This window comes from Anarhichas minor, unplaced genomic scaffold (assembly GCF_050575085.1).
Source record: "Anarhichas minor isolate MPS153535 unplaced genomic scaffold, ASM5057508v1 ptg000102l, whole genome shotgun sequence".
In the NCBI taxonomy this organism is placed as follows: domain Eukaryota; kingdom Metazoa; phylum Chordata; class Actinopteri; order Perciformes; family Anarhichadidae; genus Anarhichas; species Anarhichas minor.
This window is the reverse complement of record NW_027466548.1, coordinates 600,001-620,000: the sequence shown is the minus strand read 5'-3', so window position 1 is coordinate 620,000 and position 20,000 is coordinate 600,001. Positions and strand designations below refer to the sequence as shown.

General features: G+C 40.8%; 1 protein-coding gene across 2 annotated transcripts in view; it reads left to right on the top strand.

Annotated features, from left to right (window-relative positions):
* exoc3l2b (exocyst complex component 3-like 2b) overlaps positions 1-20,000 on the top strand; it is a 57,846-nt gene that overhangs the window by 13,810 nt on the left and 24,036 nt on the right. For both annotated transcript variants that reach the window (XM_076082767.1, XM_076082766.1), the window contains exons 2-3: positions 596-1,105; positions 3,519-3,757. In XM_076082767.1, coding sequence (XP_075938882.1) covers positions 633-1,105; positions 3,519-3,757 — 712 coding nt within the window. In that variant the 5' untranslated portion in view covers positions 596-632. The remainder of the gene's footprint in view (positions 1-595; positions 1,106-3,518; positions 3,758-20,000) is intronic.

The window sequence follows — 20,000 nt, the reverse complement described above, 5'->3', positions numbered from 1 at the left end:
ATTTAGATGTTTTATTATTTGTATCATGTATATGAACGGATCAATGTATAAACTGTTATTGTGATGTTTTAGTTAATAACTAATAATTGATTTAGTAACTAGTATTTATGTTTAAATAAGTCTTGTGCATGGAATTTCTTAACTCAAGGACGATTTACTAGATTATTCCAGAGCTTTCAACTGCATCTCGGTCTCACTGAGGCTCTGATGTTTAGTTTGAGGTACAATGATGAGTAATTACATTGTTTTTGGATAATTCAACTGATAACAAATATAGCATTTTATTTATTTTTGCTAGTTTCTTGGTTTCTGGTTTGTTGTTCTTCTGCTCCGCTGGTTGCTGTTTGAGAATCGGCACATTTTATAATGTTTGCTGATGACATTTTAACAGTTGATTTTGTCAGCGTCTTTATTTCAGGAACTCTTTTAATGTTCGTGGATCCATGAAGTTTTAGTTTAGCTTTATTGATCTGAATTTTGCTTTAACATCAAGGTTTTAAAACGCCCACCTGTCCAGTAGAAATGGACTCAACAGTCTTGTCAGTTCCAGCTCTTTGATTGGTTGATTGATTGATCTCTTTCCCTCCCTCCTCAGGTTCCTCACTCCCTCCCCCCCCTCCCCCATCCCCATCATGCCCATCTTCAAAAACCTCCCAGTGCGCCTGAAAGGCGGCGGTCCGACTCTAGAAAACGCTTGGATCCTTCGCAGGATGAGCCTCAACATCACCCCCAATCATCGCCATCACAACCCCTTCGACCGCGATGACGGTGGCGGCAATGGCGGCCACGGCGACCACTGGTCGCCCGGCGGCTCGCTGCTCGACGGCGACGCGCCGAGGGACCGCAACCCCTTCGAGGACGAGGAGGACGAGAATGAGGCCAACGAGGGAAAAAAAAAGGGAGGCGGAGGTGGTTCGATGAGGTCGTCGTTCAAGTTCAAGTCTCCGCTGAAGACTCTGGGGAAGCTGGGGAAGAACCTCAGGCTGTCGGGGGGGAGGAGCAAAGAAAGCGAGACACCCTCCCCACAGGGGTCGCTGCAAGGAACGCCGTCACCCGCAGAGAAAAAGAAGAGGGGCAGGAGGAGCTCTGAAGGAAGTCTGTTGAGGTAAAGACAAAAAGTAAAGTGGGATGATGGAAGTCTGTTAAAGTTAAGAACGACGATAATCGGTCAAGGAAAGGTAGAACAAAGGGACGAAGGATTAGAGGAGTTTGATTGTGGTTTGTTGAGGTTTACGTGGACAAGATTCAATTCAGGATTCAAGATCCAGAAGATTTAAGGTTGTCTAAATAAATACAATAGAGAGAGAGATAGATAGATAGTTACTTTGTTAATCCCACAAGGGGGATTTTCACTACAGCAGCATTTATAGATACAGGTAAAGCAATAATATGAATAATAATATTAAATTAACTAACTAAACAATAGTGCAAAGATTTAACCAAACAAAACAAACAAACAACATACACATTAACACAACACAGCACAGGATCCTACACTGTCCTACTCAATGAATTGTGGAAAAAGAGACTTTTTGACATCTGCAGTTACAGTTTGTTTAAAAAAACAATAGCAGCTGAAGGTCATTGAAGGCATCACTGGTAACATTTTTACCAAACCAGCAAATCATAGAAAAAAAGGACGGGCTCAAAAAAATAAGAATATCACATGTTCAGTGTCATGTTCACATTGAAACCATTGATTTTGCATCAAATCTAAGCTTCTGCATAGTTCATTGTATCCATTTCTTCTATGAAAGAGCGACACTGAAGGCTTTCCTACATGAAAAAAGATGTTTTCTCTCTTCTCCCGAATGGCTTCAATGGCTTGATTGACACACGGTTCATCCAATCACCTGCCAAGTATTTATTGAAAGTGCCCGCCCCTTTTCCAAAACGTTTCCAAAGATGTCTTCTCAGATCTGGCAGGCCAGGTTTGGGGGAAAGGGGCCTCCTCCAAAAAACTATAAACATTTCCTGGTTTTTAGTTTTACGAAAAGACCGACCACCGAAATTCATCAAGACTGGGCCATGATCTTGATCCACACCCTGCAGGAGATTCACAAATCACATACTTATGGACGCATCTCAATACGATGATTGCTCTGGTCATTAAGCCAACATATTGCACTAAAATCTATATTAAAGTTAGATAGGAACTTTTGCGCAAGAACATGTGACTCAATACAATTAAAAGCAGAACAAAAGTCAATATAAAACAACTGTGCGTGGTTCTTATTTCAAAGATTTACATCCTCCACTAAACCCCTTTGCTCTGTAGGCAAACTGTAAAGAGTTCCAACAAGTCTTAGAACCATAGATATCAAACCTAGAGTAGAATTTGTTTAACTCTTCTACCAATTCATAATCAGCCTTCTAAGGATAAAATACTTCTCTGTCCTTCTTCTGCATCACAATCATGGACTTGATTTCCTTCCAAACGAACCTTTAAGTGCTCTTAGTTCAGCTCACCCACAAGGGTTATTTGTTAAGATGATGAGAGTTCGTCAAGGTAAAAAGGGAGGATCTTAAAGGTATCGAGGGATGTTGGGAGTTTGTCTAGGTTAAGAGAACCAATTGGTGTTTAGGGATCAGGGGAATCTGGTCAGTAATGAGGGATGATGGGAGTTTGTTGAGGTATAGAGGTACAAGGGTGGTTTGTTGAGATACAGAGGTATGATGAGAATTTGCTGAGGTAGAGAGGGATAAACAAAGTTTGTAAGGTTTAAGAGGGATCGAGGTAAATAGGGATTACATTTGGACCAGTGAAAGGTAAAGAGGGAGGATGAGAGTTTGTCAAGGTAAAAAGGGATGATGTTAAGGTAAAGAGGGATGATGGCAATTTGTTAAGGTGCAAAGTGATGTTGGTGTCTAAATTAAGAGAACCAATTGGTGTTTAGGGATCAGGGGAATCTGGTAGGTTAAAGAGGGATGATGGGAGTTCGTCAAGATATTAAGGTACAAGGGTGGTTTGTTAAGATACAGAGGTATGATGAGAGTTTGCAGAAGGGAATAGGGATGAGCAAAGTTTGTAAAGTTAAAGGAGGATCGAGGTAATTAGGGATTACATTTGTCAAGGTGAAGGGGGACCAACGGAATATGGGAGTTACGGTAAAAAGGGAGGATGAGAATTCGTCAAGGTAAAAAGGGAGGATGAGAGTTCGTCAAGTTAAAAAGGGAGGATGAGAGTTTGTCAAGGTAAAAAGGGAGGATGAGTTTGTCGAGGTATATAGGGACAAGGGTGGTTTGTTGAGATACAGAGGTATGATGAGAAGTTGCTGAAGTAAAGAAGGATTAGTGAAGTTTTTAAAGTTAACAAGGGATGATGGGAGTTTGTGAAGTTATAGACTAGATAAAGTAAAAGGGATCAAATTTGTCAAGGTGAAGGGGGACTGTGAGACGATGGGAGTTAAGGTGAAGACTGATAAGGAGAGTTTGTTGAAGTAAAAAGGGACAAGGTAGGATTGGACGGAGGAAGATGGGGTTCGTTCGCTCATGTCTTCCTTCGTGTTTCTTTCCAGATTTGCAGGAAAATACCGCGACACCCTCGGCTCCCGTAAGGAGTCGATCACCAACGGCGAGCCAAACGGCTCGGAGAACGAGTGCGACAACACCAGCCGCCGCCTGTCCTTCATGAAGATGGTGGGCCTGGGGAAGCTGAAGAGGGAGTCCATGAACGACTACTCGTCGCAGGGCCCCGAGGAGCAGCCAGTGCAGGAGGAGGTGGTGGAGGAGGTGAAACCCAGAGAGCCGCTGTCAGGTAAGAAGGAGTCGCAGGTGATTTCTTTAAAGTCAACTCACAGATTATCATGTGAATACAGACAATTTAGAGAGTTTGTATTTGATGTCAGTCCCAGCAAGGAAACTCCAACACAGTGACGGTAAAAACCTGTTGTTGATCTTTTATCAGAGGAAAACTTTTAGAGTTTGACCCGACGATGAAGGTGTGACATTATGTTTTCAAGTTGTCCGTCCGTCCGTTCGGTCCATTCTCATTAACGCGAAAACGGCTGGAGGGAATTTCCTCAAATCTGACAAAAACATCCAGCTGGACTCTGAACTGATTAGAGTTTGGAGGTCAAACGTTTTTGGCCATAACTCAAGAATTTGATCTGCTAATTATGACAATTTCACACAAATGTCTAACGGGATGAAATGAATTGAAGACATTTTTGGACAGACGTAAATGTAAACCGACACCTGACTGGTTTGTCGACCTGAGACCTGAACTAGGACCGAAGCTGGGCCGGCTCCAAATTCTACTGATGGGGGGTCAATGTGTCTTGGTTCAGGTCCAGATTGTGTTGCTCTTTTGTGAAATGTTGGTTAGGTCTTCATCAAATCTGTTTCCAATTCAAAACCACTTGTCATTAAATGACCCAAGTTCCACTTTGTCGAGTCTTGTGATGAAGTAGATCTTAAGTTTAGATTATTTTGCTTCTGGTGAATTTCAGTGCTTTCCTGGAGCTGGTTCACAAACCAGATGATGGAAATAAGAAACTATGATTTGTGTTGATTGGATTTTTAGTGTATAAGGAACAATTGAAGAGGATGTGTGTGATGGTTTTGTGTTTTTGGTTGTGTGTCTGATGTGTGATCAGATGTGAGATGTGATGTGTGATCAGATGTGTGATGTGTGATCAGATGTGTGATCAGATGTGAGATCAGATGTGTGATCAGATCTGATGTGTGATACATTTTGATCACACCAAAAATGGTGTGATCAAAATGTTGTAATGCAAAATGTTGTACCCCTGAAAAAAGGGGGATAAATAATCACGAGAGTGATATGATGTTTTTCCTCAGCAAGAACTTTACTGCAATCGTTTGTACAAAAATACAATCATTTACACAGGAAGAGATTTACAGGAGAGTAGAGAGTACATACGCTATTTATGTTAAACACTATTCAAAGTATTACTTTAGATATTTCCCCGAGCACAAACTAGCTTACATTCAGTACTGTTAAAACTCTCAAAGTGCATAAAACATATTCTACAGATAAAACAAATAAAATATCACTACTAAATATTACCGTCTGTGTACATGTGAATTCACAAAATGGTGGCAGTAGACGCAGCTACTATTACACGCGGGAACTCACGTAAATTACACACACTACAGTACTCTCTGTAAAACTTAGCTCTAAAGTACCCAAAAATGTAACAACATTCTCTTAAAACATAGGACCATGTTAGCAGATTCATACCGACATGTTAACGCTGTTTAAAATCCACAACATACCTGAAAAAAGGGGGATAAATAATCACGAGAGTGATATGATGTTTTTCCTCAGCAAGAACTTTACTGCAATGAGGAAAAGATCGCGATTTCCCCGAGATATGTGGGTGGAGACCAAAGCAATCGATCTCAGACTCAAGATCAAGACCACTATGTAGATCAGTTTAACACTACGTATCCAACTACACAATTCAGAACAAAACAAACGATGCAAGAAAACACAATCTTATTATCTCAACCACGTATTCATGTGTGATGTGTTTTAACTCCTGGTTTCCGTAAATCGTAAAGTTATCTATGAATGATCCTCTCAATCACATTACATTCCACACAATAGACCATGAAATTACTATTTTCCTTAACTTATAAAAATGCATGTTTTCCAACTTGTCACACTCTCTCCTACAAAATAAATGTCGTCCCGACATTAACTCAAACATTTTCCTGCAATTAAACAGTCTCTTATGAACTTGACACTGAAGATCCTCTTCTGTAAGCTGGTGCTTGAACAAAGGTCAAGGGTCACGGCTCAAATAGTCCATATTCACAGTTTGTGTTTGTTGACTGTCCATTATAACAGTACATATATGTCTTTGAAAACAGTCTGTAAGGACAGTCAACTAGAAGTCCATGGTTCTAGCTATGTACATACATATAGGGTGACTGAAGGTAGTATGGCTGTAAGGGTGGCAACCATGGGACCAGTCCTGGTACGGGGTAGAAAGGTAACAGCTGTGGTGTTGACTGGATATTGTAGCATGAAGGGATACCAAGCTGATCATAGGTGAGGCGTCTTGGCGGATGTCTCTCTCTTTGTGGCAGCTGGTAGGCCGGCTCTACAGGTTCAGCAGCAGCACTTGATGATGGAGAGGTATCTGGTGAGCGATCATCAGGCAGATTTCCAGCAGGTACGTTTATCTCCTCATCAGGCAAGTTTTCAACAGGTGTGCTGGCCTCATCCAGCTGATCTCCCTCAGGAGGCTGTGCTGGCATGGCAACAGGGACTGTCACTCCAACTCTCTGTTCCACTGACAGGGGCCCATGTTCAGGCTCCATCTCTGGTTCGGCAGGCAACGTGGAAACCTGAAATGGCTCATACTGAAGGTCATATTCATCTCCACTGTCTTCATCAGACTCTTGAAGCTGTAATGCAGGCTGGTGTCTTTGTTTCTGGTTGCTTTTGTCATTTTTGGTCACTTCTGGTTGTGTCTCAAAAGGTAGGTAGTCACAGGACATGAGCAAATTTCTGTGCAGGACCCTGGAGCGTCCCTTACCCCTTTCTGGTCTTAGTTCATAAATCGGCAGGTCAGAACCCATTTGTCTCACTACTGTGTGAACTGTGTCTTCCCAATAGTCACGAAGTTTTCCTGGTCCTCCTCTTGGCGTCAGGTTTTTGATCAGAACCCGCTCACCAGGCTGTAGCACTGAACTCCTAACTTTTGTGTCATAATGCTCTTTACTCCTTTCGGCAGCTTTTTGAGCATTCTCATTTGCAATGGCATATGCTTCCTCCATACCTCTTTTCCATTTCTCCACATAGTCACGCTGGTCACTGGAACCTGACTCTGTGTACAGTCCAAACAGCAAGTCAACTGGAAGCCTGGGTGATCGCCCAAACAGAAGGTAGAATGGTGAATAACCTGTCACATCACATCGGGTACAGTTGTAGGCATACACCAATTTGTTAAGAGACTCCTTCCAGTTTGATTTCTGTGTTTCAGTCAGTGTCTTAAGCATCTGCAACAAAGTCCTGTTCATACGCTCCACTTTACCATTTCCCATCGGGTGATAGGGTGTTGTCCTAGACCCGGCCATGCCACTGAGTTTTTTTAACTGAGTGAACAACTGATTTTCAAATTCTCTTCCTTGGTCATGGTGGATGCGAGAGGGGAACCCAAATTTCAGAGAAAAGTCATTGAAGATGAGATTTGCAGCAGTTTTTCCTGACTTTGACGTGGTGGCATATGTTTGAACAAAACGTGTGAAATGGTCCACAATCACAAGGATGTACTCATATCCACCTTTGCATCGGTCGAGATGTAGGAAATCAATACATACCAGTTCAAAGGGCTGTGTTGTCACAATATTTGTCAGGGGAGCTCTTGTTTCATGGCATGGCTTTTTCTGCTTGAGACAGGTGCAAGCTTTAGTCACATAGTGCTCAATGTCAGATTGCATATATGGCCAGAAGAAGCGGTCTCGTACTAGAGATACTGTGCGATCTGCACCTTGGTGTCCCATGTTATTGTGCAGCTCTTCCAGCACCTTTCCTTTGTACTGGTCTGGTAGGACCAACTGCCTACGGCCTGTGGTAGTCCTGTACAAAAGACCATCACTGTCAATTGTCAATTTGTCCCATTCTCTGAACAGGCATTTTGTTTTTGGACTGAATGTCTTTAGCTGTTTAACTGGTGGTCTGGAACCTGACAGTTTACAGTCTAGCAATGGACTGATGTACGGATCTGATTTCTGTGCCTCTCTTAACTGTTCTTTTGGAATGGGGCTGACTGATGCTGTGGCTAACTCATCTGCAACTGAGACCGACATGGATGCAGCGGAAAATGACAACATTTCAGGAGACTTTGCTTGTACCTCAACTGCTTGGATCGTGGCAGCGATGGTGTCGGGTGGCAGCTCCTCAGAACATTTTCTCATCAATGACTCTGCATCCAGTGGCATCCTCGACAAAGCATCTGCGTCACTGTTCTCTTTCCCTGGCCTGTACTTTATTGTAAAGTGGAAATCAGCCAACTCGGCAACCCACCTGGAAGTGGTCGCGTTCAATTTTGCAGTGGACAGAACGTATGTGAGCGGGTTGTTATCACTATACACAGTGAAGGTTGGAGCATAATACAAATAATCACGGAATTTGTCAGTGATTGCCCATTTTAAAGCTAGAAATTCTAACTTGCCTGCATGGTAGTGATAGTTCTTCTCAGCTGCTGTTAATGAGCGGGAGCCATAGGCAATGACTCTCAACTTGCCATCTTATTTTTGATACAGTACTGCTCCCAAGCCTTGGTGTGACGCATCTGTGTGTACAACGAATGGCTGAGTGAAATCAGGGAAGCCCAACACTGGTGGATGGAGCAAACAGTCAATTAGTTGTTCAAGTGCCAGTTGGTGCTGATCAGTCCATGTGATTGGCTTGTTAGAGGGCACGACATGACTCACTTTCTTTGTTTTTGATTTTTTTGTTTTGTCAGGGACCTCGTTTGGGTCTGCTTTCAGGAGGTCATACAGACAGTTCGCTTTCCTGGAGAAGTCTTTGATGTATTGTCTGTAGTAGGTGAGTAGACCAAGCATTTTTCTGAGCTGACCCACATTCTGCGGCCTGATATCTTTCAATGCCCGGACTGCTTCAAAATCAGCTGGATCAACTTTGCTGCCATCTGCAGACACTATTCTTCCCAAATAACGGACCTCAGGTTTTAAGAGATCACACTTACTTGGTTTGAGTTTGATGCCATACTCCCTGAGGCGTTTCAGCACTTTTCGCACATCATCCACATGACTTTCAAAAGTCTTACTGAAAACCAGTGTGTCGTCCAGATAAGGGATGCAGATGTTATCCCGGAGCCCTTCCAAACATTCCTCCATACAACGTTGGAAGGCAGCAGGGGCGTTCATGAGGCCAAAAGGAATGCGTATCCACTCATAAAGTCCCCACGGTGTAACAAAAGCTGTCACTGTTCTGCTCTCTTCGGAGATAAATCCCTGGTGATAAGCTTTTCCCTGGTCTAAGAGGGAGAACCAGGAATTACCACCTAAACTGTCCATGATGTCTTGGACCCGAGGGATAGGCTGGCGGTCGGGATGTGTCTTCCTGTTCAGATCTCTATAGTCTATACACAACCGGAGGGTGCCATCCTTTTTTCTAACACACACGACAGGTGAGGAGTATGAAGAATTAGACTTTCTCACCCAACCCTGTGCTATTAGGTCATGGAGGTAACCCTTCATCTCCTGGTACAGGGGTTTTGGCACCGATATGTACGTGCGTTTGACTGGTTCAGGGTCTTTGAGAGAGATGGTCATTTGCAACCTTTCAATGCAGCCGATATCATTGTCTGATCTTGAAAAGGAATGACACTCTTCTCTAAGCATCTGTCTCACTACCTGTCTCTGACCTTCATCCAGGTGACTTAAGTCTACAGGTGGATCCCACTGTTCACTAGCTTTACAGGAGGTTTGGGTGCTAGTGTGATTCACTGTAGCTGGTGTTGTAACTTTTTCAAAGGTCTGGGCAGGCATCACAGTCAGAATCATTTGTACTGTTCCAATTACAGTGCGCCCTAGCAAAACAATGTCATGGTCAGTTGGGTTAGAGACATCAATTATGATGACTGGTACCACTCCTTTCCTGACTCTGACTAGTGTGTCGTAGAACTCAAGACCATCTGGCCATCCAGGGTTCAGGTCTGGCTGAAATAGCATGGTCATGTCTTGCTTGAAAGGCTGGACAGCTACACGACACTCAATCTGAATACTGCTGTGTTTTGGCACTGTAACCATCTCTTTCTTTGTTTTCACTGTATACTCGTCTATCTGCTCGACACTCACAGCCTGTATAAAAGCTCTCACCTTATTTCTTTTGAGACTTGGGAAAGCTTTCCTCACAGCACTGTACTGTTTGGTCTTCTCAGTCTTTGCCAGTATGTGTTCAACAACATTGAAACCTATGATGGGATGGGACAGGTGACAGCCTTTCATCACAAGCACGGGAATGATCAGTTCTTTTGTTTGGTCGGTTTCAGAGGCTAGCCGGAAAGTTGTCTCAACCCATCCCAGGTAAGGCATTTCAATTCCATTTGCAGCAGTCAATGTTAATCCATCAGGTGTGTCAAGAATTTCTGAAACATCTCTCAGTCTTACATCTGGTAAGTATTCAGTTTTCCATCTTTCATCAATGATCGATACCTGAGAGCCTGTGTCCCATAAAGCTTGGAGCTGGTGACCGTTCAGGTAACATTCAACAAGACACCGCCTGCCAACTAGTGAGGTGACTTTGTGGGGGTGGCAAACTGGAGCAAGGGGTGGCAAATAGTGGGCTCTATTGTCTTTGCAGGGAGGTTTTTCACTTTTAGTTGTCAGGTGAGTGCATTTTTTCCTATGTTCAGTCCAATGTTGTTTTTGACATGCAATGGAACAATACAGTGCCTCTTTACAGGATGAGCACTGTTTCAGCTTCTGTGGTGAACTCATACTGCCACAATTTGCACATTTCTGGGACATTTCATTGGCTATGGTTAACACTCGTCCCGCAGGGGCAACCATCTCCCGTTTAAAGGGGCCTCTCTTGATGTTCTGACTCCTCTAGTTTTACATCCAGCTTGAAAATGTTCTCCACTCCCACAGTGGTAGCAGTACATGCAACGTTCTTCTGATCCAGTCTGCTGGCAGACAAAACACCTCCTTGGAACATAAGCAGGGCCGTTGGTGTACCGGTGAGGTGCATGCTGGGGGTGAGTTGTATTTGGTGTTTGGGGCTGGCTGTGGCTGCTATGATACTGCTGTTGTGAACTATGGGCCTGGGGGTCCCTATCTGGCCTTCTAGCTAAAGGTGGGGCATAGGGTTGTGACTGGAACATCGGCTGTTGCAATGTCTCTTTAATCTGAGCTATTTCTGCACTGAGGCCTTTAAGAGAAGCAACACCGGTCTTAAGTTCTGCTAACTCTGTTAACCACTCAGGGGGCACTTTTGCTTTAGCTTCCTTCACAGGGCATTTTGCAGATGGCGGGTCTTCTGACTGGACTACGCTTACACTTGTAGCTGGCTGTGGGGAGCTGAACCTCTTCTTGTTTCTTCTTTCCGTCTCATTGGCACAGGCAATGTTTAACCTCTCTAGCAAAAGCTCATCTGAGGTGTTAGTATCTAACAAGAGGGGCTGCATGTCTATCCTGATACTGTCATTCTGGAGACCAGTAAGTACTGTGTGCAAGCACATGCGCTGGACTAGAGCTGGGTCATACCTAAGCCCTGATTCTGACTCTTGGGACGCAAATAGTACTTTCTGCCTTAGACCGAAGACTCGCATCAGGAAACTTTGAGGGGTCTCCTTGCTATGCTGTGCTTCTGAAGCTAGTTGCTTGTAAAGCTCTGTGGCGCTCTTTTCTTGGAAGTGTGAGCGTAGGATGCACCTAAGAGTGGGAAGGGTAAGGTGGGATTTTCCTTCCAAGTAGCTGCGTAGCTGTGCGCCTGGAGAAATAGCTTTGATTACTGCGTCTACTATTTCTATCTCAGGATAACCTCTGCTTAGTCCATTCTCAATCTGGTGAACAAGACTGGAAAATGTCATTTTATCTCTCTGGCCTGGTTCACCGATTTGACCAGAAATTTTGAAATCTTTGCGCCAGCATGGGCTTGGCTGCGACTGAGCACTGGCTATGGGCTGCATGCTCACTTGTGGGCCGACAGGGGTTTGAGGTAGGTGCAGAGAACTATTAGCAATGGCATTGACATTAGTAGTTTGGTTGAATTCCAATCCTTGTTGTTGGTTTACAGCTCTTAGCTCCTCCATTTCTTTCTGTGCTCCTGACATCTCATCGTGGTTGTTTTGTAACACTTCGACAATGTAGTCTTTCAGTATCAACAATTCGGACATTCCGTCATCTTCTAGATCTGCCACCTCTTCTCTTTCAAGGTGGTTCAATATATGAGTCAACAAGGATATGCGGGATTTTCCTTTAACATTTGCTCTTTGTTTGTCTGACATGTTGAGAAAATCACAGATTTCCAGTAAATTGTCTTTGGACAGGGTGTGTAATGCACCTACTACCTCTTCCTGTAGCTCTTCCAGGGCTGCCATAATGTTGACAGGGCAGGATGGGTTTCAACTGTAAAGGAGTCCACTCTGAACTGGAAGGTCTTTTCTGTCCCTGATGATCTCTAACTGGCCTCAGGTGACCAAAATGTTGTAATGTGTCTGATGTGTGTGATGGTGTGATCAAAATGTGTGTGATCAAATCATCTGTGATCATCTGTGATCACAGATCAAATCTGTGATCAAATCACAGATTACTGTGATATCTGTGAAATCTGTGATCAAATCACAGATCAAATCTGTGATCAAATCATCTGTGATCATCTGTGATCAAATCATCACCCATCTGATGTGTGATGTGTGATGTGTTGTGTGTCTTAATGTGTCTGATGTGTGTGATGTGTGTGATGGTTTTGTGTTTTTTCAGGGGTACAACATCATTTCAGCAGATGATGAAATAATTATTTTGTGAAAACAGATGTGGTCAACTGGCAGCTTTAGTTCGAAGGTTATTTCACAGCTGGCAGAGAAATAGGTGGACTCTCTCTCTCTCTGTGTTTAAGTTCATCATCCAGTTTGTTTTCATACCACCCGACTGATCTTATCAACGTCTGCAGCTATTTTAGACCCCAACAATAAATAGGGAGACAGACAGACAGAGAGAGAGACAGACAGACAGACAAAGAGAGGGACAGAGAGACAGAGAGACAGACAGACAGAGAGAGAGAGACAGAGAGAGACAGACAGACAGACAAAGAGAGGGACAGAGAGACAGAGAGACAGACAGACAGAGAGAGAGACAGACAGACAGACAGACACAGAGAGAGAGACAGAGAGAGACAGACAGACAGACAAAGAGAGGGACAGAGAGACAGAGAGACAGACAGACAGACAGACAGACAGACAGAGAGAGAGACAGACAGACAGACAGAGAGAGAGACAGACAGACAGAGAGAGAGACAGAGAGAGACAGACAGAAGACAGACAGAGAGAGAGACAGACAGACAGACAGACAGACAGAGAGAGAGAGAGAGACAGACGGGTTAGTGAAGGTGACATTGAGATGTTGTAATTCTCCATTAGTTTCCACCAGGACTCTGTGTGTGTGTGTGTGTGTGTGTGTGTGTGTGTGTGTGTGTGTGTGTGTGTGTGTGTGTGTGTGTGTGTGTGTGTGTGTGAGTGTGTTTACTCATGTTGTGGGGACATAGATCTGTTTACACACTCACATTGTGGGGACTCACCTTCCTTTGGAGGACAAAATGTATGTCCTCATAACGTAAATCATTACACTTTAGGGTGAAGCCTTGGTTTATAGCTATGGTGATGATGGAAACACGACTGATTGTGTGTGTGTGTGTGTGTGTGTGTGTGTGTGTGTGTGTGTGTGTGTGTGTGTGTGTGTGTGTGTGTGATATCATAAGTATTGGGCCGATCCTGGAAACTGGAAACTTTCTAAGGGCGTCTATTGTTTATCGCACCCTGTTTACTCTGCTATTTAGTAATGATTAAAGTGTGTGAGTGTGTGTGTGTGTGTGTGTGTGTGTGTGTTCTAAGTTCCTCCACACCCTTGTTTACATGTTAAAACAGTTGTATAACTCCCACTGTCTCAAACTAGCACTGAAAAGATATAAATATATGAAATGTTCACACTGAGCTGCTGAAACCAGAATTCTGCCAATAAATCTCTTCTGTTGATTGATTAATCAATTAAGAGACTTAATAGTTGCAGCTTGTTAATGTTTGAGACAAGATTCTTTGAGTCTGATACTGAGTTAGAAAAAGATACCTCAGCTGATATTTATATATTTTTAACGTTAATCTATTTTTTATCCATTTTTAAATAAGATGAGATAGAACTCTACTAATCCTGATGTAAATTGTTGTGCCAGAGTTTGATCAAAGATTACAACAGAAAAATAACAAACAATAACTGAAAGAAAGTATAAACGTATATGAACAACAGAGACATTATTAATAAGTCTAAAATAAGTAATACGGACACCAGTAAAATACAGTAGCAATAAGAGTAAGATACATAATTAAAATAAAATAAATAAGGAAATTACAACAACAAAAGATTAAAAACAAGAGTAAAAATATAAAGTCTATAAAAAGTAATACTAACACCAAAAAATAAATAACATAATATTGACAGTGTATTGTCAATGATATATAGAAATCATAAAGAGTAATATTGCACATTATGTGTTTTTTATTGTTGTCAGATGTTTGAGCTGTAATATAATAATGAAAAGAACGTTTAAGAACTTCAAACTCCTCACATTAATTACTGTGAAGCAAATAAATCAAACACATCATGATGCTTTAATAATTCTGGATTCTGATTGGTTGGTTTTGGATTAAGATTAAATAACATGAACATTTATGTGTTTGTTCTAAATGAATGCTGCAGTTGTAAACCTCAGCAGTGAGTTATTTGTGTTCAGATAAACAGCTTCTCAGTCAAAGACATACTGACGCAGTTTGTTTATTTGAGTCTGATACTGGGTTAGAAAACGATTATATTTAACGATATTATTTGCCTCCATGAAACTTGTCTCGTCTCCCGATCAACAATCAAAAACAGCCTCATTGATTATGTGATGTAACGTTTTGCTGTTTCATAGACATTTTATAATTTCTTCTGACAGTAGTGGATGTTTGGAGCCACTTTTTAGGACATAAAGAGTTTTAATAACCGTAAATGTGGAGATAACTTTAACTCAGACATGTAGTGAGTGGGAGGTTTTACAGAGTAAAAAAATAAACTTTTCTCTTTTTATTCTTACACATCTAACATATTATCTAGTTATCTGTTACTGATCGGACCACACTGATAAATCAGTGACAAGATAATAATGTCGTCCACTTTCATCCTTCAATGATAAAGAACTTTAAACTTCGTGAGTCAGAAACCTTCAGCTTTTCAGAGAGAACAGCTGTAATTAAAGGGCCAGCGTCTCTGTTGTGATGACAGTCAGCTGTTATTACTGTCATCACACACTCTGATAATGTCACAGCATTTAGTTAAAGGGTAAAGGTTGACTTCTTAAAAACACGCTGCTGTTTGTAGTATTATACATATATATATACTGTATATATATATATATATATATATATAATATATTGTTGAACGCTTCAAACTAAAATATTGGTTTCATGCTCTGATCAATTCTGAGATTTTAGTCTATTTTTCTTCCGATAAGACGATAAGACGTCTTTTTATGGAAATAAAACATTTATTTTACTACTTTGTCTGTTTACATCCGTAGATTTCTACTAAATTCACCAAAAGTTACCATTACATAATGCCTCATTTGCATATTTAAACATAACATGTCAGAAAACTTGTAATACAATAAATACTCGTCTTAATGTGAGTGATGAAGTGGTGAAGTTTGATGGTGATATCTATGAGGTCATGTTGTGACTCTATTCACCTGTAGAGTCTCTAAATGTCTGTAATGTAACTAAACGTCTCTTTAAAGGACGTTTCCTCTCAATGAGTTTGTTCTCAGACTCTGATGATAAATCTCCACTTCAGCAGCTCTTACATTCACCAAACTTCACACGTTCATTCCTCTCTGTGTGCTGAAGGTTCACACATCACTCACACACTCATTTATACATTTATTAATAAAACATGGAAAACATGGCAGTATTTTCTGATCAATGGTGAAACAAAGAGATATCATAAGTTCCTTCTGTAAAAGCCTTTGACTCTAATATGTCGACAACATAAAACAAGAATTTTAAACCTGGTTTTATCCAATGTTCAGATCTATGTTCTGGAAATGTAAGACAATTAGCACATATTTAATAAGACAATGGCTCATTTGAATACCTAAAATTAATTTTCAGAGAACTTGTAATACAAATAATTATTGTCTTAGTATCAGTAATCGACTGGGGAAGTTTTCATGTTGGTATCTATTCGTTAAAGTTTTTCCTCTTTGTATAACGAGCCAACAGTTCAGTGCAGAGAAACGTCTGGATGTTCTGGTGAGAACTTGTTTTAGACGCTGCTGAACCTCTGTATCAGCACATCTAGCATGTGTGTGTGTGTGTGTATGTGTGTGTGTGTGTCACTGTTAAACAGGAGTCAGCTGTTTGTACCTGCATCACTGTTATGTACCGTTTACACACACAGACCTGTGGTGCCGGTCACATGATCGGTGTTTGGTTGGTTTTCATTGGTCGACGGACAGCTGATGGGCTTCTTGTTACTTATATTTACAGTTTGGTTTGTTGTCTGTTTGTCAGCAGGATTTAAAAAATAAACTACTTGCCAGATTTTAATGAAACTTGGTGGAATGGTCGGCCAAGGAATATGATCCGAATCAAGGGCCACTTTAATTACTGATTATGGTGCTCATTATATATTGTGATATTAAATCTGGTGTGAGAAGCATATTGATGCTGTTGATAGTTCAGGTGAAGCTAATTCTCAATACTTAATATGCATTGTTTATTGTAGTTTAATCCACAAAATGCTTTTTTTGTTGTTGTAGAAAGCAACTAATTACATTTACTCAAGTACTGTACTGAAAATCAAATTATGGTTATTGTACTGAACTTGAGTATTTCCATTTTTTGTGACTTTCTTCTTCTCTACATCTCAGAGGGAAATATTGAACGTTCGACTTTACTTGAGTTGCACCTTCACCAGCTGCAACATTATCGCGATGAACACATTAATGCATCAATAATTATAATACAATAATATAATAAATATTTTCCTGAAACTTCCTGGATTTCTGTTATTCCTTTTACTTGAGTAAAAAATCTGAGTACTTCCTCCAATTTGTAAAGTAACTGGTCTATAAGTAATTATAATTATAAGTGTGAACCAAATGTAGTGGAGAAAACCTATGAAGCAGCATAAAACTCAATTAAAGCCTTTTGTTAAACAACCTCAGTTTGACTCTCTGCTGCTGCTGATTGTTGTTTTCATGCATTCTGGTTTCTTGTGTGAGCGTGAAGATCTGAGACCTGAACTGATGTTTATCTGTCAGTTCAGGTTTCAGACTGCAATGTAGCGGAGCATCAAACATCTTCAACACAACCGTTTTCTTCCTTTACTCTTTCCTTTGCTGTGAAGGGAAGATGATGGAAACCAACAATTGATGAATTATGCGGATGGTTACTTTACGTTGTTACGCTGCGTTGTTACGCTGTTGATATGAAACATTGTTTTGGTTCAGAAACATAACTTCCACATATCCACAACATATCCGTGTTTTGCAGAAACCTACAGTGCCAACATTTCTTTCTGCCAATAGAGTTTCTGTTATCCTCCCACACAAACTAATTATCAGTAAACGGTAACATTAACACGAGGCTCCATGTTGGGTCGAAAATATAAAATAATGAAAGACGGCTAATTGAACTTTTCATCCACAAGAAACTGCTCCAACTCTGGTGTGTGTGTGTGTGTGTGTGTGTGTGTGTGTGTGTGTGTGTGATTGTTTGAAACAGCTGGGATCTCTTGTGGTTTAGACCCACATGGAGAAGAAGAGAGAGGTATTATGAAATCAAATATTTGTCCAATCTTCTGTTTAGAGAAAATTGTGTTCTCTCCTATTGACCTCTGTGTTTGTTTGTCTGATAATGAATGTGTATTTTTTACCAGAACCCATCTGTACACATCTGTACACATCTGTACACACTATCAGTAGGGATGTTAATCTGAGGCTTCACAGCCGGCATGCAAACCAACCCAGTGACCAAACGAAGTCACGATCTGATGAAGCGTCATCATCTGCATAAAAACGAATCTCAAATCATGAATCATCACCAAACCAGGTTTTCTGCAGCGTCACACAGCGTTGCATCATTTGAAGCTGGAAGCACAAACCAGATGCGTAACATATACTGGAAAAGTAGTCAAGATCAATGATGAAGTGGTTTATGTGGGAACATTTAGAAATTACACAATTTTACATAATGCGCTTATTTTACATTTAATAATCCTCTCAGAAAGATGAGATCTTAAAAGCTTTATTCTTGACCAGGTGCCATCCCCTCAGAATGATAATGGAGTTAAATATAACGCGGTACAGATATCCGATAAATAAGCTTCTCTGATAAGCTAGCAGGGAGAACTACTTCACGTTAAATCAGATTATATTTACCAGATTTAACGTGGAGTTTGGTTTGTTTTAAGGCAATAACACTCAAGTTTCTTATCAAAAGCTTCACTATCTTCTTTAAGAGAATTACATGCATGTTCATTGTTGTTTTTCACATCACATTGTGAGACAAAGTTTGATCAAAAAAACATTTAAAAGCGATTCTCATCAACTCATCAACTCAAAAACTTTGAGCTTAAATGATAGAATAGTAATAAATGGCAGCAACTAATGATTTATTTGATGTTGTGCATTAAACCAGATAACATTCATCTCTAAACTACTCAGCACCAGTAAATGACTGAACTCACTTTGACCTTCAGATGGTCTCCGAGTGATGACTTCATGTTAAGACCCTTCTAACTCCCGCTGTGTGCTTCATTAAGCCCTGATCATATTACCAAAGATCCCCATCAGTTGGTTGTTGGCGTGTTGCTGCAGGTTTCAGGTAAAAAGGTGAAATATGAAACAGGAAGTTGACTTTAAAGACTCTTTAAACACACTCGGGTTTATTGGCTGCGTTCAGTTTAAATGCAGAAACAAGTTCATCACAATGTTTCCTTCAGCTCAATGCTGTTTTATTACGGATGTATTGACTATTAGAAGGTAGATTATTAAAGGGGGCATTTAAACCAGTTTGACAGTGAAGTGATTTTCTTGACCAGAAAACGTAGGTGACTCCTAAATATGGACTTAACTAAGAAGATATAGTAGTACGTATGTAAATAATAGTAAATGTATTCATAATAAGACTCTGTCCAAAATGTACAAATCATTCTTTTTGCCTCAATTTGTTCTAAAACTATTCACAAACGAATCGATCTGCAAGTATCTTGATATTAATACAAATATTCAGTTTTGTTTCATTTTAAGTTTATTATCTTTGTGTTTCAGACTTGAGACTTTTGCCATTACTTGAGGATTCAAGCTTTCTGTGTTTTCTCTCCCAGTTAACTGAATGTTTGGTGTTTTCAGATGAGCGTTGGACTAAACAAGACATTTGAATTTGTCCTCAGTCTCTGAGTTCTGGGCCTTTTTTTCACAAGTTTTGGACATTTTGTAGATGAACAGATACGTTGATCAAAGGAGCCAATAATAGGCAGATGAAATCAACCATTAGTTGTGTTGCTAATTGACGGTGTGTTGTCTTCTGCTGCTCAGCTCCTTCTTTTAATGCCTGATTTTAAGAATAAGTGACACAAACACCAAAAGTGTAGATGCATCCTTTTAAAAGTTAGTTGTTTTCTCACAACTCTAAAGACACAAGACGACTTCAAACAACCGATAAGAAAACTTTCAGCATGTCGAATAATATGGTTGTTGATTTGTCCTCCAGACTCTCGTCTCTTGTTGAGTTTTTCTTTGATAAGACGCTGATATATTCAGCAGCAAAGTCAATGATTAGCAGCTCGATGGACGTCTGAGCCGTAAACCTGTTACCGACTTCCTGTCGGAGACGCTTCACTCTGCTGATAATCAATTATCTGACTCGTAAAGAAAACGCCTCCAAACGCGGAGCTTCAGATGGACTTTATACGTGATGTTTACGGAGGGTTTGTGATGTTTGACAAGTCTGAATGAAACCGAAGGATTCAGTAGATCTGAATTTTTGTGCGTCTCTATTGACCTTCCATGTGTTGCTTCACAGTTCAAATGATTTCTTACGAAACGTTACTCCTCATTCATGCAAACAGTCCTTTCAAAATAAACTTCGGGCTTCAAGTGGTTTGGATTAAAATAATTACGGAAGTACAAATAAGTCAACGTTGACGTCTGGTTCCTCTCGGGACACGAACATCGGTCGACGCTTCATAACCTCGATAGAAACAAACTGAGTCTGTTCTGTTTGCTAAAGTTCAAGACTTCC